The 22,245-nt window shown below is 54.0% G+C and overlaps 1 protein-coding gene across 1 annotated transcript in view; it reads right to left on the minus strand.

Annotated features, from left to right (window-relative positions):
• Positions 1-9,123: 9,123 nt before the first annotated feature.
• GRK5 (G protein-coupled receptor kinase 5) overlaps positions 9,124-22,245 on the minus strand; it is a 127,303-nt gene continuing 114,181 nt past the window's right edge. Inside the window, exons 10-15 of the mRNA XM_008589108.1 lie at positions 20,575-20,693; positions 18,848-19,056; positions 15,559-15,696; positions 12,167-12,304; positions 11,536-11,667; positions 9,124-9,304 (exon numbers count right to left, since the gene is read on the minus strand). Of these exons, the coding sequence (XP_008587330.1) occupies positions 9,206-9,304; positions 11,536-11,667; positions 12,167-12,304; positions 15,559-15,696; positions 18,848-19,056; positions 20,575-20,693 (835 nt within the window). The 3' untranslated portion in view covers positions 9,124-9,205. The remainder of the gene's footprint in view (positions 9,305-11,535; positions 11,668-12,166; positions 12,305-15,558; positions 15,697-18,847; positions 19,057-20,574; positions 20,694-22,245) is intronic.

A 22,245-nucleotide genomic window follows, 5' to 3' on the forward strand; every position in this document is an offset into this window, starting at 1 on the left:
ACAAACTGAGCAGCTTAAAACAGTACTCATTTAGTATCTTATAGTTCTGGAGGTCAGAAGTCGGACACGGGTCTCACTGGGCTAAAATCAAAGTGTCGACAGGGCTGCGTTCCTCCCGGAGGAACTGCTGGATTTAAACACACTTGATGTGTTTTAATCTATGGTAGTTAACACCCTTACCAATGCTTGGCCGGCGGGAACTCCAGCAAGTTGCTCCTGAGTATGTATTTTTGACACAACCCTTTGATAGCGTCCTTGTGTTGTTATGACAAGATGTTCTGGTCTCCTCTTGGACACTCTCAACCCAGCCCTGGAATCAGCCATTTCTCTAGGCAGCCCTGCCCCTTTTAGTGGGAAGTGGTATTTGGAGGCTGAGGTCTGGGCTCCACCGTACTGTCTGCCACCAGCTGGTCATTATTTCTCATGGATGCATATTTTTAAAAGACAAAGTTTACTTTGGATTGGATTAAAAGGTTTCACTTAACTTTTTTGATATTATTCTTTACTTTTCCTTACATTGAAAATTTTGCTCTTAATGACATTATAGGAAAGTTTAAACTTTCTCTTTTGAAATGAACTGACAATAAACAGATTAACAGGACAAAGAGCACACATATGTGTAAACATGCATGTGTGCATAGGAGCCACACAAAATATAAGACTCAAAGAAGGGCTAGATGATTGAAGTTTAAATACCCTCTACATAGGGGAGAGGAAGTGGCAAATGTAGGCAATTTTAGAGGAAGGGTACATGATTTTAGGGGAAATGAATGGCCCAGAAGAACAGGCAATAGCCTGGGACCAAGTCCCTGTGGGCTCTCGGGGAGGTGGTGACAGTTATGGGTAGGTGAGGGTCGGAACTGCACTGCAAACAAAGCTTGTCTTGTCATGCACATAAAGTCTCTCAGGTAATAAATGTCTCAGAGCAACCTCTGGAAGAACAGGTGATAGCCTATCTGGGTGTGCTGATAACTTTTCATCTCCTCTCCTGTGATGAATCTTCCCTGGTTGTCTGATGAGATTCCTAGGGAGGGAGTTTGAGACAATTGTATTCCTTTTGGGAGAATTTCCCTCAGTCAGATAAGGGAACTTCAAAGAGAGCCCCTCCTGGGCTTTGGAACGGAAAGTGGGGAGCAGAAGGTCAGAGAGAGACCTTGCTTCTGAGGCCTTTCGTGTCCTTTGCTCAAAGCACTCAGCATGCCAAAGACCCATATTTTGGGGTATTGTTTTCTGAGACCCCCAAACATTAACATAATTACTGGTTTTGCTGTATAATATGTAATAGTTGAAAATAATAATACCCATATTATCACCAACAATAGGTTTAGTGAAAACAGTGTAAGATTTTTTTGACAGTTCTTTTTGTCTTTAGGACATGCTCCACTATGGGAACGTTCAGTCACATTTCTGTGCTTTAAAGTCACTTGGGAATGTTCTCTGTGATTATGCCACCAACTGCATCCACAGATGGATTTGTGTATTCCATTTGCATTTTAATTTTTAGGGACTGCTTTTTTAAAATTTTAGTTTTGTTTCATAATTATCTAAAACATTTACATGTGACTGCTAATTTTACCTGAGCCCTGAGCCCCTGGAAAACTATGAAGGATAAAGGAATTCCCCCCACCCTTTTGTGTTCTGGAAAAACAGCTTACTGCAAAAAACCACCTTTTCTGACATGACTTTGACAAGGCCCAGCGGTGCCCGCTTGTTTATCTCTGACAAGGCCAGACGCAGACCCTTCAAATTCCTGTTCTTTGCCTCATAAATAATTAGCTGCCCGGTCTGTCCCCATTCATCCATCAGACCAAAACGCTTTTTAGCCAAATTTGGTTGATTTTCTCTCCTTCCTCCTGGACCTTGAACTTTGGCCACTCAGCCTGTATCAGCGGGAGCCCTCCAGAGCACAGGCTGGCCTGGGGGAATCACTGTCTGACCTGCTGGTCCCAACAGGCCATGCTTTGGGACCTCTATATAGAAGAAAACCCCTTTGCCTAACCCTTGAGCCACTCGCAGATCGTGGGGTCAAAGTGCTTTTGCTTGTGCAGCAGCCTCCACCCCACCCTCTGTTGCAGTCGCCCCTTTTTCCTCCTTTGCAATAATCCTTTCAAATAAGTCTCTTCTTACTACATCCGGATTTGTTTTTTATTTGCCACATGCTTTTAAAATCAAATCCACAAAACAAGGCACATTCTGAGAAGTCTGGCTTTTCTATCTGTCCCTTCTCCCTATAGGTAACTTTTTTCTTTTTTAGTTTTTGTTTTATCCTTTCATTTAAAAAATACATGGCAATATGATTCTGGGTTGTGCCCTCTTTCCCATTGTTTAAGAGCAATGGCAGCCAACACTATGCACCTGCTTCCACTCACAGGCAAGCGCCTCAGCCTCTTCCACCCTCTGTTGACTCACCTTGAAAAGCAGCAACAGGGAGACCGATGGCTGCTTTGCCCTGAGGATTCTCGTGAGATTTCAATGACAGCACTTTGTAAACCAGTGGGTCTCCAGCTTGAGTGTGCACCCCGGTCACCTGGAGGGCCTGCTAATGGGTCCCACCCCCAGATTTCTAATTCAGTGGGCTGGGGTGGGGGTTAAGAATTTGCATATCTCACAAGTTCCCAGGGATGCTCCTACTGCTTGTTCAGGGCCAGACTTTGAGAACCACAGGTATCAAATCCCCTCAAGGGCAGGGCAAACGCCAAGCCTCTGTGCCTCAGAATACAGGGCCCGGAGGGAGTGGCAACGGGCACGCAGGTCGTGGTTTGACTATAGACCTCAGTCTGACACTCCAGTTCCTGGCTAAGGCCTCTCAACGTGTAGTCCTAGAACCAGCAGCTCCACCTGGGAGCTTGTTACAAATGCTGACTCTCACCCCGCTCCCGATCTACTGAATCAGAACCTAGTTTATCAAGATGCCAGGTAAGTCTGTTAAAGTGTGAGAGGCACTGACCTAAGCCTCCCATGCCTGCAGGTTTACCTACCAGTGGTTGTTGAGGCCCCCCAGAACGCAAACTCCAGAACTTGCCCTCCAGCCAGCTGAACTTCCCTCTTTCCTGCTGTTCCCCCCAAGGTAGTCGAGTCAGGGCCCCACGACTGACCTAGACCTGGGCAGTTTGGCTTCAACTGCCAGGCCAAGTGGCCCCTGCCACTGTGGCTGAAGTGCCTGTTCCCAAAGGCCCCAACTTTCCCCCTTCTTTGTGGTCTCCAAGGATGGCAGGGAGATCCTGACACCCCTAAAGAACTCCTCTCCCGGTGGGTTAGTGGCCCGAAGCTTCCTGGTGCCCTAGGGATGCCCACTCTGAGCCTCTCCTGGAAATGAATTGGATGGAGACCGTTTCAGTGCCCTCACTTACCAATTCCATGGCTGTCCAGTGGGCAGAGGAGCAGAGGAGCCTGAAAAGGGGTGGGTGCCTCCTCCTGCCCAGCCTGCCCCACCTACCTGGAAGGGGCCCATGTTGCTGGGCGGAGCGGTGTAAGAGGGGAGGTGGGCTGAGGGGAGCCTCGGTGGGCCCGTGTGCGTGGCTGGAGTTTCTCCCTCAGACCCTCTGTCCCAGGAGGGACGGCGGCTTCTGTCTGCCTGGGAGGCTGGTGTGGGCAGTGGAGGCTTCTGCAAAGTGAGAAAAAGCCCCAGAGACAGCATCGGGGACCCCGTGAGGATGGTCCTCCCCATCTCCGTGATGGGTCCCCTGTTCCGAGCATTTCCTCTCCTCCACCCGTCCCTCCAATGAGGTCTTCCCGCACGGTCAGCAAACCCCTGGCCGTGGATTCCCTCGGTGCTTCAGCTGACCCCCATCCCACAAGAGACCCTTCCCCAGTTTCAGCCGCTCCTCCCACCCCCACTGCCGGCTGGGCCTCCTTTTTCTCTCTCCGATTCCAAAGAGCATCCCCCAATAAGCAGACTCCTCCCCAACCCTTTCCTCTAATTAAGAAAGACACCTGCCTCTGGGAGCCAAGGGTAACAACCATTGCAATTCCTGTCTTCCCTGTGACATGTGATATGGACCCCAGACCCTGTGCTGGGAGTCAGGGCAGAAACAAGCCTCCAGTCTTGACTCCCAGCTCAGGTGCTCTCCTGTGGACCCAGTGCCATCTGGGAAAGCATCTAGCTCCCAGGCTGGGCTGTGGGCGTGAGTGAGTGGGAGGCCAGGGCCAGGGGATGCTCAGAGATCAGAAGGGATCCAGAGACAGCCAGGGCAACTGTGGCCTCCAGGGCGGGGGTCTCTGTGCTGGGTGTCATGTATGTCTTGCTAAAGCCTCCAGTAATGCCGTCATTTTACAGATGAAGACACAGGTTCAGAGTGGCCTGCTCCAAGTCAAATAGTCAATAAAGGTTGTCTCAGTCCAGAGCCCTGCTCACTCTAACAACTAAGCCAAGCAGGTGGAGGGGACTGAAAGCTCTCAGGTCCTAGGTTGGGACTGGATCATGAGACCTGAGGGCTACCCTGCCTTGCTGGCCACCCCAGGTGCCAGCATGTGGCCGGCTAGGTGGAGACTGAACAACCCTCTCCGCAGAGCCTGCCCCTTCTGGCATCGTGGTACAGGCATTGACGTGGGCCGTTGTCACCCTGCTCCTGCCTGGTGCCAATTTGCTGGAGCACTTCTGGAGTCATCTTCTGGGTTCAAGGTCAGAGCTGATGGCCTAGTAAGAGTTCAGATGTAGCCTTAGGTCCTACCCACTGGAGCTGGGCCATCTGTGGGCAGTTCGGGGGTGGTCATTGTGGAGGCCAGATTTGGGTGGGGCTGAACTGTCAACTTGAGAAAAGGGTTAACCCAAAGGCCACAGGAGCAGGTCTGGGCACCGTGGAGTCAGAAGAAATAGAACAAGAGCTCAGCAGAAGGAGAGAAATGCAATGTATTTTTGTTAAGGAATTTATTTCTCTTAAAAAAAAACAACAGTGGTTTGATCTAGATACAGCAGCACTGTGACAGATTGGATGGAACACACAAAGATTCAGAGCAGCAGAAGAACAAAAGCTGTGATCTTCAGGAATGACCTCCAAAGCAGAACTACTTTAATTCATCAATGTTAAAATCTCCCTGGAAAAAAAATAGAAACCTTTGGATACTAGAAGGATTATTATTTTAATAATACCAACAGCCAATAAGCTCTTCTAATTAACACTTGTTTCCGGTCTATTACAAAAATGACTTTTCAATGGACTGGGAGAAAAAGACATCTAGATTCTTCTTTCGGGGAAGTGTCTCTCTCTCCTAGAGAGAGCTAGCTTTTCAAATGCTTTACAGCACTGTCCCTGGCACAAGCCTTTACATTTAGGCCAGATGAGATGCCCCGGCCTGTGCAGGGTCTCACCTGCACACGTCTGAAATTCGAAGCTGGGGGGTTGGTTTGAAACCAGGTGCAGAAGGTGCTTTGGGGGACGAGGCTTCCCTGTCGTGGTCTGCTGTTTGTGACTCACAGCTGTGTTGCTTCCAAATGAACAAAGATTTTATACTCACTCTGTGTCCATAGTGAAGGCTAAAAAGCTAGAAAGTTGTATCTCAGAGGGTCAGGTTACTAAAGCAGCAGTCAACGCAAAGAGGTTGCCTTTGGAAGGGAAACGTGTTCAGCCAGATATGCAAGCGCACAGCAGCCCGAGAGGAGAGGCGCATGTCACACAGGCCACCGTTCCGCTCCTCTCGGAGACTTCGGTGGTCCAAGCAACCGCTCTTCCCTTTCGCCAGGCCTGGGATGCCAGGCTCAAGGAGGCCACAGTGTCCCCTCTGTAAGGAGGTCGTCGGCTCAGTAAGAAAGTCGGTGGGAAACTGGAACTGATGACCCGAGCCTTTCAGGAAAGCACAGGGGTGGGAGAGGAGGAGGAACGTCAACAGGGGGCTGGCTCCTTGGAGAGGCGTGGAACGTCCTTAGGGGCTCCCTGGGCTCCAGGACAGGCTGCTGCATCCTTCCTGTGCCTGTCCCCAGCACTCAGCATTTGTCCCAGCAGGCGGCCCACCAGGTGTGCACACACCAATGTCCTGCTGTGTCCTTGCAGCGGGCCTCCCCACCGCCACCCCTGCAGGACAGCAATGCATTTCAGGAAACACGCAAACTCTCCCGTGGTGGCTCGAGGTACAGCGACACTTAGCCACAGTGCAAGCGAGCAGCCTTCGAGCCTTGAGGTTTAAAAAGTGATGTTCCCGGCCAAGAAAGATTCAAGAATGAGTGCACGCGGGTGTGGACGGCATCCTCCGTGAAGGCAGGGAGGGTCTTCATGATATTCTGGGCAAGCTGCTGGGAGCCTCCCAGGGGCTCCATAAACACCCGGAGGTCATGGGTATCATGGCAGAAACTGCCCTGTCCCCAGGGGACAGCAGCTTGTCTCCTGCAAAGTGAAAGCAGAGACGCTTCCACGAGACCCCGTGTCTCACCTCAAAGGCACGAAGTCAGCGAACATCTGGTGAGAGAAAGGTCACACTTGGAGCAGGAAAGGCTCTTCTGTGAAGAGCTCAAATGTGTTAAAGAGAGTGAAATCCACTCACTGTCCAAATATGCCTCATCCTGGACAGGCAGATGGGCAGAAGGGTTTTTTAAGTGAAAAATATCTTTTTAAAAATGCAGGTACAGAAACCAAAGTTGGAGTAGGGTTGAGGTGGAGAGGGGACAGGGACGTGGGAACTCAGTGGGGAGAAGGGCTGATTTTCAGGCACTGTTCTAAAGACTTCCCCTCTTGTTACAAGGAAATGGATAGGCCCAAAGGAACAGGAAGACTTAGGGGGCAAGTGACTCTGCCCCCATCTCCTGTGGGCCCTCAGGGAGGACAGGTAGCCAACGGGAAGGAAGACTCAATTTACCCTAAGAGTCGGTGCAAGGGCCTGTGCTGTAGTGTGGTGGGAGCTCTTGTGATGCAGACACGTGGTAGCCAGACTTAGGTGTTCTTTCTTGTTCCTTGGGGATTTGCTACTGCAAACGGACAGTGTGTGAGCTTTGAGGCATAGAAAGAGACTGCTCAACACCGATGCATTTTGGTTAGGGTTGACTTGCTGCAAATTGGGCAAAAGGAACGAACATTCTGGACGGTAGGCTGGGGTGGTGGCTTGGGCTGGTGACCATCCTAGGGTGACGGTCCTTCTTTCCATAGAGAAAAGAGGGTCAGCAATACCTTGAGGAACTTAAAATCCTGTTCAAAGGGGTTTCCACATCCTTGGCATGAACATGGCTTTTGTGTTTTGTATGCAGCCCAAGAAAGGGAACAGAAACAACCTAGGGAGACAGGAGCTAGTCTCGAAGAAATAATACTGAACGTTAAAGGGATCGGAGGGGAGCCTGACTACTTCTTCTCTCCATTTGCTTATAAAATGACCTCAAATGATCAGTCCCAAAGGTCGGGCCCCGCTCTAGCAGCACCCCCAGGACCCATCAGCAGATTTTGGGGAAAGAGCAGGAAACTGGGACAGGAGCTGACGTGCTCTCCACTCTCTCCTCCCTAAAACCTCATGCTGCAGAGCTGTCCAGGTTTGGGATGATCATACCCAGAGCCCTGCTAATGGCCTGCGGCAGTGGTTTTCACACTCCAGGATCATCAGAATGATTGGGTGATCTTTGTAAAGATGCAGATTCCTGAGCCCCACTCCCAGCGATTCCCATTCTGTAGGTTTGGGGTGGAGCATGGGAATCTGCATTTTAACAGGAGACACTAATGCAGCTCATTCAGAGCCTCCACTGAGAAACCTGACAGCTGCCTGGTGGCTGAGGCCAGTTCTGAGGCAGAATCAGATGCCAGGAACTCAACCAGGCAGGTGAGCAGGGAGGTCAACTGCTCACCCTGTCCTGGAGTGGAAGGGAGGGCAGATTTGCTCCTTGTCACCTCGTGGAGGCAGCAGGGGTGGCTGGAACTTCCTGGGGCTGGACAGCCACACTTCAAGGCTTCAAGGATACCTTTAGAGGCCCCTAGTCTGGTCAATCCACCAAGTTTTCTGGAGGGTACTTGTGCCTGGAACTTTGAGATACCTGATTAGATGCTGCCTCTGCCTGGACTCTCCTGGGGTCAGTGAGTGTGTCTTGAGCTGCTTTCATGGCCTGGCCTCCACTTGGGCATCCCATGTGCCTGGAGGGACAACCTCATTCATGCCACGTGGGACAGCAACTCTGGGGGGCCCTGCGAAGCTCTCGGGATCCGAGCCCCCAGGCAGGCCTCCTTTCCCCTCTATAGACACAAAGCTGGTTATTTGGGAGGGCTCTGCTGGCTCTCAAATCCTGATGCTTCCAGTGGCTCCTAAAGGTTGGGGACACTTGGAGTTCCATGACTAATCCCTATCATTACTCTACTTCCCTTAAAAATAGAGTAAAAAATCCCCAAACACAAGGCTCTTGAAAACTACTGGCTTTCGCAGTCAGGACCTTCTTAGAAAGAAAGAGGCCCAGAACCCACTGGGCTGAAGACTTCAGCTCTGCATAGTAGCCACCTTCTGGAGGAAGAGAGCAGAGGCCAGAGCAGCAAAGGCAGGGTGCAGCCCTAAAGGAGAGGTTTGCACTCCATGCGACTCCTTGGGCCCCAAAAGAGGACGTTCTGGCGGGGGGAGACAACCAAGTGTGTCTTGAGCACTTGAGCATTTAATCAGATTGTTACAAGCCAACAGAAAGGTGATACCAACGTGAGGAAAAGGTTATAGAGAAGGATGTAGGTAAGTACAACCGATCCTTTAAAGGTGAAACGTGAATCGTTTTCTACATTTAATAAAAACATTTTCTCATTTGAGGCTCTGGGAAGTCTGGAGTCACTTTTTTTTTTTTTTGGTAAATCCCTGCCCCCCTAAAATGTCTTAAAACACATGGCTTGACAGTGGCTGCACAGAAAATATACATCCTCAAAGTCTGACTTTCATTTAAATACAAATATACAAAATGTAAACTGAGACAATAGAGAAATTTACAAAACTTTTCTTTAAAAATAATAAAGACAAAATTCAGTTCTAGTCATGATGCTATTAAAGTACGTGCAAGTTGTATCCAATTGGATTTCTATTGCAATATTCGCCAAAGACAAATCCAATCCTCCCCGGCTTGGGGGCCACCTTGGAAAACAGACCTGAGTGGAAATTTCATTGAGAAACCTCGAGGCTCTACGTCGAAGGGGTGGACGGCTGCCTTCCCGGCTCCTGGAGGGCTCCCCGGCTGCCCAGCCAGAGCGGAAGCTCTGCGGGTCACAAGTTCCGCTTCCCAGTAGAAGGGTCTGGACTGGTCCCACTGTGGACTTCAAGGCCAGAGCTGAAACTAGCTGCTTCCAGTGGAGTTTGAACTGACGTGATTTGAATTTATGTGGTGGTTAAAACTGGTCTTGGAATTGGGTGAACTCTTGGAATTGTTCTGATGCTGGGGTTGGGGTGGGGGAGAGAGGACGGAGAGAGAGTGCAAGAGTCAGTTTTAGGTAGAATCGAACCCCGGGGCCAGCACGTCCCAGGGGGCTCTGAAAGTGGGGCCCTGGGTCAGCGGCTGCTCCCATCAGCTCAGACCCAAGTCCAGAGCAGCCCTTTTGGGCAAAGGCTATATCTGATGCCCGGGAAGAGCCACGGAGTTAAGAGAACCCAAATCAGGGTAACATCTGTATTGGTTAAGCCTAGAGGCCCAGAGTTAGAGTCCTGACTAATGCCTGGGCTGGGATCCTAACTCTGCCACTCCCAGCAGGGGGACCATGGATAGTTGTTCCACTGCCTGGTGTCCTCGCCTGTAGCGTGGCATGAGCGGCTTCTTCACGGAGGCCGCGTATGCCCGGGACGATCAGCTGCTTGTTCCTACACCTCCCGGCCCCCTTCAGCCTCCCCGCAGGTGTTGGGCCCTTCAGGTTGCAGGGAGGACAGGAGAGAGACACCAGGTACCATGCTAAGGGCCACCATCTGCCACCTCACTGGGTCCTCTTCACAACTCTGGCCAGCGGGCATTTCCACCCTGATTTTTCAGGGGGGCAAACAGGCTGGGAGAGGGTTTATAAGCTGCCACACAACCAGGAAGGGCCAGGGCTGGATTTGAACCCTGGTTGTGAGACCCCACAGCAAGTCCTCTTTCCAGGGCACAGTGGGTTCTGGGGGGTTTGGCCACATGGGGGAGGGGAGAGGTCATTTCTTTCTGGAACTTCAATTTTCCTTGATGGAGGCATTTAAAAGTTATATTTTTATATTATATGAACATGAGTATATTATGGAATAGGACGGGAAACTCACATGAGGTTTTTAGATAAAACCACAAATCCAGGGGCCTCAGTCTGCGTTTTCTCTGCATGTGCCTGACCTGTGTTCCCCGCCCTCTTATCCCCAGATCTTCCACGCAGGCTCACCAGATGTGAGACCTTGGGCAAGTTCCTCAGTCTCCTGCAGCCTCAGTTTCCATATCTGTGAAATGGGGCAATGACAGCACAGGCTGGTGCTCACACTTCACTAGGATGTCCAAGGGCAGAGAGGTGTCCCAAGTCCTTAAGTAACAGCCTAGCACATTGGAGGGGTCAATGCGTACTGGCTGAATGAATGAACTGCTGAGTGAAGTCCTGGGTTTTGTGGAGATTAAATAGGTGAAGCCTTTGAAAAGCTCCTAGCAAGGGCCCAGTCCACAGTGAAGCCCCATAAACAGCCGCCCTCACCCTTGTTTTCAAGGAGGGAGGGAGCTGGGATTTCAGGGGCTCGGGGACTAGACCTGCACCTGCTTCCTCCCTCTGTCCTCTTGGAGACAGGGGCTGACTCCTTTGTGGGGAGGTGGAAGGTGAGGAACTAGGACAGGGAGCCTCCCAGGCTCCAAGATGGGAACACTGGGCCACGGCTTCTTGAAGGGCCAAGCCAAGAGAGGATGCTCTTGTGGCTGCCTTCATGGAGGTGGGGAGGGTGGGGATCCGCGGTTTCTCCCTCTCTCTACCAGGCCCACCGGGCCCTTCCCGGGCATTTCTTCCATTTGGCCACACCAACCCTGACTCTAGAGATGGGCTCTGGGGGAAGACGAGCTCTTCCCAAGGGTCAAAGTCTCCTCTGGCTGCCAGCTGGAGGGCACCGCATGACGATGGGGCCGCAGCCCAGGAGCCACGTTCTGCGGGGATCACCTTCCAACACCAGTTCTCCCTTCTCACCAGTTCTTTATTATGTTAACTCTTCATCTACATCACCTGAGTCTTTACAAGGGCCACACAGGGCAGTGGTTCTCACCAGGAATGATTTTGCCCCCCTGCCCCACAGGGACATTTGGCCATGTCTGGAGGTACTTTTGGCTGTCACCACTGGGGGAAGGGGGGTGTTCCTGGCATCCGGTGGGTAGAAGCCAGGGATGCCACTGAACATCCCGTGGTGCACAGGACAGGCGCCTATGACAAAGAATTAACCAGTCCCAAATGCCAATAGCATCCATGTTGAGAAACCCTGATGCAGGGCTGACTCTGGCCTGACCTGCCCCTTCTGCCCTGGGGACCCCGTCAGCCACAGTGGGCATCAAACCCTTCTAGACTGCTACTGGCCCCATTGCCCCAAGCCACTCAAGCAGGTGGGGCTCTGCCACACTGGTCTCCACTGCAGGACTTCCTGCCTCACCTGGAAGTGGGCCTGGGCTCAGAGCTGGCCACGGTCTCTCACCTGGCGCTTGAAGATTCTCTGCAGCAGGCCTTTCTTGGGTGGCTCTGGAGGGTGACTTCTGTTCAGGTCCGGCGAGAGGGTACCATGAGGTCCAAACACGTTCAGCTCCTTAAAGCATTCTGTTTCAATCATCTGGGGAGGCCGTGTGGAAATGCGGGCCATCATCTGGGGTGCCTGCCCCTCCCCTGCCCCCATCCTCCAGCTCACAGGGGACAAGGCGAGGCTCCCCCGTGGTGGCACAGCCCCTGCCTGCTATGGGTGGCCTTGCATGCTGCCTTTGTTGAGCAGACAGAAGGCATTGGGGGTGCCCTCATCTTCCTGCCCCAAGTCCGTGTCTCCAGCACCTCCTTTGTCCCATTGTCCCCTCCCATCCCCATTGGCTCTAACTTCCCCAAGTCCATCCCACTTACGCCTCCAGCGACCGCCCCATTCTGTCTTCTCTTCCCAGCCGCACTTCTTGAGAGCGTCCCCTTGCAGGCCTCCCATTCCCGCTGCAGCGGCTCTGACCCGCTGCCCTCACCCGGGCCACCAGGCCCAGCAGCCACCGTCAGTCCTCGCTGCACCCCTCAGCTGCACGCGGGTCACTGGCCATGCCCTGCCTTTCACAGCAAAGGGCCACCCACCCGCTCACCTCGTTTTGCCAGGGGATGGATACGGAGCCCGTGGAGAACTTGGAGTAGAAATGATCGTCTGTGTGGTCCAGGTTGACGCCTTTCACCGTGGAGAACTGCTCGATGTCCAGCACGTCCTTACAATACACAGCACGCGGCTGGGGGAGCAGGGGGCTCGGTCACGCGGGGCCCTGCGTGTGGCTCCTGCATCCCTGTGCCACACCCAGAACCTGTGCTGCCCTCTCTCCCATCCGCCGAGGGGCCCCCAGCCGGGGTGAAGTGAGAGCTGGGGTGTCCAGATGCCCCATCCAGGGCTCCTTCCTGCCATTACCCCTCACATATACCCACCGTCTCTCTCCAGGTTGGGCTAAAGGCGGGGGGACAGGGCACCTCTGTCTCTAAGCTCATACTCCTCGGCATCTCTGGGCATCCCCACTCCCCTGTCAGATGTTCTTGGTTACCCTAAAGCCACAGACTCAGGAAGGTGGCAGCGTTTCACAGTCATCTCTGTTGGACAAGGGGTGTCACTGGCTACAGGTGGGGGCCTCTGGTTCACTCCTCCATAGAGAGAATGGTGCTGGGACTTGAGGCCAGAGCAAGGTCATGCAGCAGAGCAAACCACTGGGCGACCCACCTTCTCTAGCTCCCCAAGCCCAGGGTGCGCTCTGCTGCGGGCTGCGGCAGACTTTCAGGTGCCATCAGGACCAGCTGCATCATTTGCAGGGCCCAGTGCAAAATGAAAATGCAGGACCACGTTGAAAACTTGTCTGGAATTTCAAGATGGCAGCAGCAGGGCACCAAGCCAAGTGAGGAGCCTGGGGTGACCACTCAGGTCGAGCCCTGAAGCAGGCCCCAGGCGGCACGCAGATGAACATTGAAAAAAAAGGAAGTATTTTAAAAATCTATAATGGAACCGAAATTTATCTAGCAACCAAAACCCACCATTTCGTGACTATTATTTCCTTGGAAAAATTCCCTTTGGAATACTTTTATTTTGATTTTAAAAAGAGTCAATGCGGCCAGCTGCCAAAAATAAATAAATAACAATAAAGTTAATGGAAGTGAAAAAGATTAAGTGCTATTAGCACTGATGGGCTATGAGGACAGTGACAGCCTCGAAGGCTGGCGTGGGGCCTGGGGGAGGAGGAGGCAGGGGAGGGCTGGGCTGAGGGGCGAAGCCCCCCCAGCTCACAGGGGCTCACGCTCCAGGGCCTGCAACCTCCACTCGCCACGTGCTCTGCTGGGATGCAGAGTACCCTGCACCATGGCACTGGAAGAGGACAGCGACCTGAGTGGTGTTCTGCTCTACGCGCACCACACTGAGCTGTGCATGTGAGGGGCTCTGCGACCTCGTCTTCCTAATGCCCCTGGAAGGTGACAGGGTTACACCCAGGGTGATTGACCATCCTGGTTGGCCCAGGACATCGGACTACTTTCAGTGCTAAAACCAGGACAGTCCTGGGCAAGCCATGATGGTTGGTCCCCCTGATTATCAAACCCATCTCCTTCCAAAAGCTGTTTCCATGGCCTGGAACGCTGTCCTCCCAGCTCTGGCCCTGGCCAACTCCGCTCCCCTCCCCGGCCACCCGTGTTCTCCGCCTCCTGTTCTGTTCTCTTGTGACTCGTATTTCTGCTTCTATTTAAGGGGTGCTTGCTGACACCTCTCCTCCTCTACAGCCTGTAAGATGCATGAAGGAAGCAACCAAATGATTTATTTACCATGGGGTCCCTCTGGGGCCTGGCACAGGGCCTTGAGTGTGCTGGGAGGTCGAAAAATATTTCCTGTGTTGTGACTAATATCATTATAGCAATAGGTAGCCCAGAGGCTACGAGGAGGGCACGTGGGGTCTGAAACTTTGTCACACCCCCAGCTGGGGTGCCCGCCTCATCTCTAATGCAGGACATTAACCCAGTAACCCACCGCAATGTTCATGTGGTCACCCTACGTAGTCTCCAGGAATATCAAGTAGTGGTCATTCCCAAAGCCCTCAACACTAAAAACAAACAAACAGCTCCTGGCTGGTGGCATTTCCCATAACCCTGGCTGCACAGTAGAATCACCCGGGGAGGTTTTAAAAATCCCGATGCCCAGGCCTGCTTCCAGACTCTCTGGTGACTGGATCCAAGATTAGTGTTTTTCGGGGCCGGCCCGTGGCTCACTTGGGANGTGGTGCTGACAACACCAAGTCAAGATGATCCCCTTGCCGGTCATCTTTAAAAGAAAAAAAAGATTAGTGTTTTTCATGCTCCCCAGGTGATTCCGAATGGGCAGCCAGGGCGAGAGCAAATGCTGTAAACAGCATCTCCCTACCACCTCTGAAGGTCACCTGCAGGGTAAGCTTGTAGCATTCGCTGACTTTGACTCTGTACGCTCAATGAGCCCTTCTTCCCCAGAAAGCCTTCCCTGGTTATCTGCATAACACTGATGCCGTAACTGGCTGGATGGGGCCAGGGGTGTGGTTGCCATGGACCCTATCTGGCACCCAGCAGGGCCCTGGCTTCCCAAACTTGCTGCTGCCCTCCTGCCCTACCACAGGTGACCAGGGATCCTCACCAGCAGGGGCACACCAGAGTTCCAAGCACTGTCCCCCTTCCTCTAGGTGGTGCCGTGTTGGTAGACAGCTAACAACTGGTTCTGGGGGCAGGGCATGGGAAAGCCCTGATTTGTAGCATTTGCTGATTGCTCTGGTGTAAATACTGCCACCGTGGTCTACTGCAAGCTACCAACGTGAAGTTACTGAACATGGAACTGGGCAGAGATGTGCATAACCAGCTCTTGTGAGACAAAGCGAGCCGGCTCCCACATACCACTGCTCCTGCGGCCTCCACAGCCCCCAGCCCAACACCCCACCCCCCAGCTAGGGGTCTATTTCTTAGTCTGGACAATTCTACCTTAACTGGAGGAACCTCTTGGGGAAGATGCAACTCCCTGTGATTTGAGGTGCTGGGGGACGGGCCTCATCTTGTCCGTCACTGTCCCTGCTACGCTGGGCCCAGAACCTAGCGCAAACAGTAAGTGCTCAATGCATGCTAGTTAAGCTGAACTGAATGTGGTGGTCCTCAATGCTTGTAAAAGCTCTCTCCATTCTGCTCTCATTTCACCCTGAAACGTCCCTGACCGGTTAGGGGAGTGGGTGTCACTGGCCTCACTGGACAGGTGAGGAGACCGAGGCTTAGAAGGGAAGTGCCCAGGTCCCCCAGGCTAACCAGTGTGGGGCTCCCAACCCATCCCCATGTGACTGCCTGGCATGAAGCTCACTGGTAGGGAGTGGCCTGGGAGGAAGGAGCAGTGGGCACTCTGTGGTCCCACAAAGACAGGGACAGCCTCCTGCTCTGCATTAGCTGATGCTGAGGCACCACATGGAGAGACAGCCTGGGCACAGACCTGCTGCGGTGAGGGGAGGCTACTCACATCTGGAATGAAGGGAGGGTCCAACATCCCGGCTTCTAAGCGCTTGAAGTTCATGTTCCTGAAGAAGGGGTGTCTCTTGACCTCGGCAGCCCCCTCCTCCTGGCAGCCCAGCCTCTGCTTTGCATCCTTGTTGAGCAGCTGTGATGAGAGAGAGCCCCACGAGGCCATGCCTGCTGGTCCTTTCCTCCTGCCCAGAGGTCAGGGGGCAGAGGAGCTTCGGAAAGCCTGTGGTTGTCATCCTTCTCATGTGTCCCTGAGTCCTCCCAGACATCCCTCCTCTAGCCTCCACAGAGTCTGTGCCACCCTCAGGCACCCAATGGACACTGCCCCACCCTGAGAAGCTCTTGTTCCAGGCTGCCTCCTGAGCCCGTGCATGCAGGTGTGGCCCCACATTCCCAGAGTGACTAGACGCCCACATCCTCCAAGAGAGCAGAGACCTCGTCTGTTTCTCCCCACGACTGGGTACCTAGCGCATGGGGAATGGCAGGTTCCCACTGAAGTTTGTGCAGTTAGTGTCACCTCTTCTGCTACTGGCAAAACAACAAAGAGCAAGAACTGGATCTGTAGGTCTCTTGCATTCATTTACTCAACTAACTTGTAGACTTTTACCTACTAAGTGCAGACCCCTGTGCTGGCAGAGGATGCCACCAAGGGGCTTGCCTTCAGGAGCTTTCAGACTTATGGGGGTGACCATGTTCAGAGGACGCATTGAGGCAATACAGTTGAGACAGCACAGGATCAGAGGAATGTGAGTTGGTTGCCAGCTGAGGGGTCCGGGGAGGCTTCATTTTTAAATCTTGGCAATTAACCCACCATTCATCTCTTTCTAAAACACTGCGCAGGCTGAACAGAATCCTCACCTACGAGCTGCCTTGGCATCAGGTAAATGATTTGCAACCGTGACATGAGTTACACACCAGGAGAAGTGAGAGGGAGAGCAGGTGTGAGCTGGAGTGGGTGGGGCAGGCAGAGCGGACTTCCTGGAGGAGGAGGACTACACTAGGCTGGAGGGGCCTGTGAGACCAAGAAGGCTGAAGGGCCAGAGGGAGGGAGCTGGGAAGGGAGGGGTAGGCTCAGGGCTGGGACTCGGCAGGGGCATCAGGAAGGTGGAGGCTGAGGTCTGGACATAGGGACTGGACCCAGGGACAGGGAAGCGGGTCTTGTGGCTGCCAAGATAGAATGGGGTCTGGAGTCTGGGAGCCAAAGACCAGCTTCCTTGCCACTTGTGGAGCAGCCTTCCTAGGCAGGCTGGACTGATTGGAGCTGCCAGAGCCTAGAAACAGCCCCGGGGACCTCCATGGTCTCCTTACAGGCAGGCCCTGTGGGGTCCTGAGATGGCAGTAGCTGGAGGAGACAGGGCAGGCCTGGCTGCCAGACCTAAGAGGCTGAGGTTAAGGGTGCAGAGGAGGCCCAAGACTGGAACCCTAAGACCCCAGAATCATTTGTAAGAAAAGATGGAGCAAGACCAGAGGCCTCTAAGTGGGTTTGCCATAGGAAAAAGATGAAGGGCCAGTGGTTTGATGCAACCACGGCCAGGTCCACAGGAGCAGCAGGCTTGGCCGCCGCCTCTCCCTCAGTGGCCACCAGGGGGCAGCCGAGGGATAGCAAGCTGTGCTCCCAGTGCCCAAACCAGGCACCAAAGTGGATGACTGGGAGGACGGCGGATGGGGGTGAGGGTCCTCTCCGCCTCTTTGTCCTCTCAGCAGCCCCATGTCCTTGCCAAGTTCTCTCAAGACCTGCTTCTCTGAATCCCTGACCCTGACCTGGGACACTTTGTGATGCTGAGACCCACTCTTCCATCCCTTGTCCAGTCTGGTCACATTGGATAGATACCCCACCATGGCCAGCCACCTGGCTGGCCAACAGACTATGTGGCGTGGGTGTGTGTGTGCCTGTGTCTCACACATGTAAATGACAGCTCTCCTCTTCTTTTGGATGTGGCCAGATGGCAGATGCAGCCCTAAGCCCTTCTTCCCGTAGCCCTGTGGTGAGGGAACGAGGCTGGCAGAGGGCAGTTGGCTGCAGGCGCAGAGCCTCCTGGGGATGGGAGCTATACCAGCCGTTCCTGGGGGCCGCTAGCAGCACCAGCCGTTCCTGGGGGCCACTAGCAGTGCAGCCTCAGGTTTTCTGGAAGGAGAAGCTTTGCTACTTTTGGTCAACTACCCAGGCCTGCTCTTCCCTAAACTCCAGTCTGTACTGTTTATATACCTGCTGGGCCTGCCCCAAGGCCCCTGCAGATTCAAAGAGGTGGGAAGCAGAGCAACCTACCCGAGGTTTGGCCTGCCCATCTGCTACTCCAGGTGCAGCAGGGCTCCGGGCAGAGGAAGGCTGTGGGCTTGCAGGCGCAGAGCTGGGTGCTCAGGCCCTTCCTGTCCCCACGTGGCCAGCATGAGAGGGCAGCTGCCTGTAGTGGGGGTGCCAGCACAGCTGTGCAGGGCACCTGAAGGAGGAGCGTGCTGGGGGCACAGGCAGAGCTTGAGGGTCTGAGAGCCAGGCAGGAGCAGGAAGTGGCTACCTCCCCACAAAGCCACTGGCCTGGTTCCCAAAGGAAGGCCTGAGGGTCAGCCCCGGGATCGGGCCCATCTGGGCTGAGGGGACATGGGATCTACTCCCAGCTCCAACACTTTTGATGGTTCCTGCCCCACCTTCCTCTATCTGCCTTCCTCAGGCCCCAATCTGGCCATGCTGACCCAGCCTGCCTAACACCCCACGTGTATCCTGCCAGTCAAATCTCACTATCCATAGATGCTGTCATGCAGAACCTGAGCTGGTGTGACCAGCATTCCATTTAGTGGATGGAACACTTTGTCTTAACATGTTCAAAGATGGTGAACGTACCACCACCTACCACCTGCAGCCCCTGGTGCCAAGCCAGCACCTTGGGATCCAGAGTTGGAGGGAGAAGAAAGCCCCAGGTTAAGGGCAGGGGCCTGCCCCAAAGGCTCTGCATCTTGGGCACCAGCTTGAACCATCTCTTCCCTGCCCTGTGCTGACTTCTCATGGAGCTGGATGTGAGGGGGTTCACAGTTCGCCTTAGCCCCCTGCCTCTTGGCTCATGGGTGTCTCTGTCCCCACCCCAGGCTTTCTCCTGGAAGCCTTCGCTGGCCACCCCCATCCACAGCAAGGAGCACCTACCCCTCTGGCCTGGTGGCTGCACCACCCCCACCCCAGTACGCCCTGAGCCCTGTCCCTTCAGCCTGTTTGCTGTTCTGGGGCAGCCTGGGGGCAGGGAGGGGACCCACCACTGGACACCAGCCTGAGTGCAGCGTCTGGCTCACCAGGAACTCACCATCTTGCAGATGGACTTGGCATCCTCAGAGAACTTGTGGGAGTACACCTCCTCCGTCTCCAGGACCCGGCGGTCCACCTCCTCCCGCTTCACCTTCTCCTTGCGGCCACGGAATGGTGACTGGCCCTCGATCATCTCATAGATGAGGCAGCCCAGGCCCCAGTAGTCGGGGCTCAGGCCATATCTCTGGTTGTTGAGGACTTCTGGAGCTGGGGGCAGAGAGGAGTAAGGAAGGGTGAGAGATAGCTGGCAGCAGGACAGAGCCAGGCACATGGGGCCAGCGCTGCCCCTCACCCCACCAGGCCTCAGGGTGTCCTGCACCCAAGAGTGCAGAAGGCCTGGAGTTTCAAGGCTGGGACACTTTCCCCTGCTAACTCCTACCCGCAAATTGCCATAAATACCACCTCCTCCAGGGAGGCTGCTCTGATTGCTCTCCTCTGTGCTCCCCAAGGATTCTGATTATGGCTTCAGAACTCTAACCACAGTGGGTGGAAATATTCTGCTCCCTTGATGTCTCCCTAACTAGCATGTGAGCTACTTGATTCACTGCTGTGTCCCCAGTAACAGGTGGGACACCTAGCACAGAGTAGGTGCTGTGCACATGTGTTTCAGTGAACAAAGGTGTGTTCACCCAAATTAAAGATTGTTTGAATTTATCTAGAATTCAAACAACCTCTTGCTATATCTTCCCTACAACTTTGATAAAATGAATTATAAATTCACCATAGAAGTGCACAAAAGATAGTTCTGCATCATCGGGTATATATATCTAGAAGCAAATGCATCCACACATGTGCTATATGCACACAACAGAGGCTGGGCAGACAGAGCATGCAGCACTGTGTGCAAAAGGAGACTGATGCAAAGGCCCAGGCAGATGCAAACGCAGGTATGCAGACAGATCTATCATCCATCCACCCACCCGCCCATCCATCCATAACTGTCTTTCTGTCTGTCTGTCTCCCATCAGCATTCACATGGGCACATACACACTCATATACACACAGACACGCACCCCACATGTTGCCTAATGTCATGCAATCTGAAAAGAACCCTCCAGCACCAAGACAAAGTACAGACCCCACGTGCCTGCCATTGGCACAAGTCTGGCCACGGGGCAACAATGTGCCTGGCCCCCAGAGCTTTCTGGGGCCCCTCTACCTTCTGGGGTAAGTGGGGGTATGTGTGTGAAGTGTGCAGGAGGAAGCCCACGGGACACCCCAAGTTGGAAGGAAATTCTAGGGGACCGGGCTTAGCTCTGGGTCTCTTTCCTGCAGCCCCGGGGATGATGGTCTCGGAGCAGGCTGGGGGAGGAGGGCAGGGAGCCCCAGGCTGGTTCCTACTTAGAATCATGCTCGGTCATTTGGGGGCAATTCGTAATGACCTCCCTCCTCTAAGGAGTCTCCCCAAAAGGTCTGTCTGCCAACACACGCAGACCCCTACTGCGACGTGGTCTCCCGCCAGCAGCGCTGCAGGCCAGGCTCTGGCTACTGACCTCGGAGAGCCACTTGGCTTTGAGACACAGGCCGGGTTGGGGGTCGGGGGCTTCAGAGAGCTCAGTTTAGTCAAGTCACCCCTGGACGTGGCTCCACCCACCCTGCCTAAGGTCCCCCAGCAGCCCCATGGGAGACCATGACTCTGCTTCTGTCCACTGAGGCACAAAGAGGCTGACGGGCAGCCCCGGGAGCTGGGCATGTGGTGAGCGCATGGGCCGCACCGGCACTCACCCATGTAGCCGACGGTGCCCACCCGGCCGCGGATCAGGTCTCCCTCGGGGATCTTCACAGCCAGGCCCAAGTCTGAGATCCTAATGTGGCCTGAGGGGAACAGCAGGGTCATCAGGTCCCTGAAACAGTTGTGTGGATGCTTGGCCCACCCTGGCCAGGGCCACAGACTGGCAAGGTCTGTGAGCTCTCAGCATTTCCATCTGTCCAATGAAGACTGGGACCCCCATCTCCCCTCTTAGGGTGATTGCGAGACCCTTGAGAGAGTCTGGGTATTAGAGGACATGGGTAAATGACTACTTTTTAAGAGCAAAACATAAAGAAGAAAAAGGATGCCTGGTGTGGCTGGACGTTGGCCGACCTGCCTCATAAAATGCCCTAACGGGCTCCTTGGAAGGCTGAGGTCACAAAGTTTAAAGCATCTTGGCCTGATTCTAGGATTGCTTCATGGGAAATGTGAGATTCTCCTGACATTTTGCAACAATCTGCTTCAGGGGAAAAGTTACAAAGCAATTTGGGAAGCAACGCCCTGCCCTGCCGTGTTGGGCTTTGGAGGTTGGTTGTTTTTTCCCTTTGGAGAAATAAGAAGGGAAAAGGCCTGGCCTGGCCGAGCCTGGAGTGGAATCGGAGCTCCCAGTCTAGGACTGACTCGCAAAGGCCGAGACGACACCGTGTTGGCAGCTCCACCTCGGCCTTTGCCTCCCCACAGCCTACCCGGCAGGGTCACAGCCACATCTGACCCCTCAGGAAGGAACATGTCCCCACCCTTTCCCTGCCTGTGGACGCCAGGGCCCCCCACCAGCCTAAACCTTAGTAAGACCCAGTTCCAGAGACCCCCACCAGGCTGGGAACGCGTGGATGCCCCGCTCAGTGGCGCCTGACAGGCGGGAAAGAGGAAGAGAGTGTGTGGGTGCTGGAAGTGGGCCCGGCACGTCAGTGGTGGGCATGGTTCTGAGACTGCAGTGTGGCCACTGGGCTCATCCACAAGGCGGTAGCATGCACAGACCTCTCCGCAGGTCACCAGCAACCTGCTCCCCATCCTCCTTTCCCTACTGGGGACAGCCTGGTCTGGGACATGCTGGGAGGAGACCTAGTTTCTGCTCTCGGCTGCCCACTGATAATGCCCGGTGACCTTGTCAAGGTGGTTCCTCTGAACCTCAGTCTTGTTGTCTGTAAAATGGGCACAGGGATGCTGCCCCGCCCCTCTCCCTGGAGATGGGAAGACCTAGTCAGGTGAAAGATGTGAAAACTATCTTCCAGGTATGAGAGGCTAACCCATTGTGGGGGTCACTGTGGTTGTTCTTATCTGCGGGCTCACACCCAAGAAAACATAACAGCAGCGCTGCACAGATGATAGTGCCTAACAAACTTATAGCTGGCTATAGGTGACAAAATAATTTCCCCTCAAGCCATCCTGTAGGATCCTCACCACTGCCGTCCTCCCTCTGAGTGGGCAGGACAGACCCACTGTGGTCACTGCACAGACAAGATGGGGTGGGGAGGTTGTGTGAAAGTTAAGTAGGTGCCCAGTGCCTCTGAGATCCTGGACCCTGGTGCAGCGCTGTCTGTCTCTGTGACAGCCACACTGCTTCTCCACCAGTGGGAGCTTTATCTGTGCCCACTGCTGCCCAGGCACCCGGGACTGAGGAGGGGGCATGGGGTTCTCCCTCCCCT

The sequence above is a fragment of the Galeopterus variegatus genome, unplaced genomic scaffold, assembly GCF_000696425.1.
Source record: "Galeopterus variegatus unplaced genomic scaffold, G_variegatus-3.0.2 Scaffold5214, whole genome shotgun sequence".
NCBI lineage: Eukaryota > Metazoa > Chordata > Mammalia > Dermoptera > Cynocephalidae > Galeopterus > Galeopterus variegatus.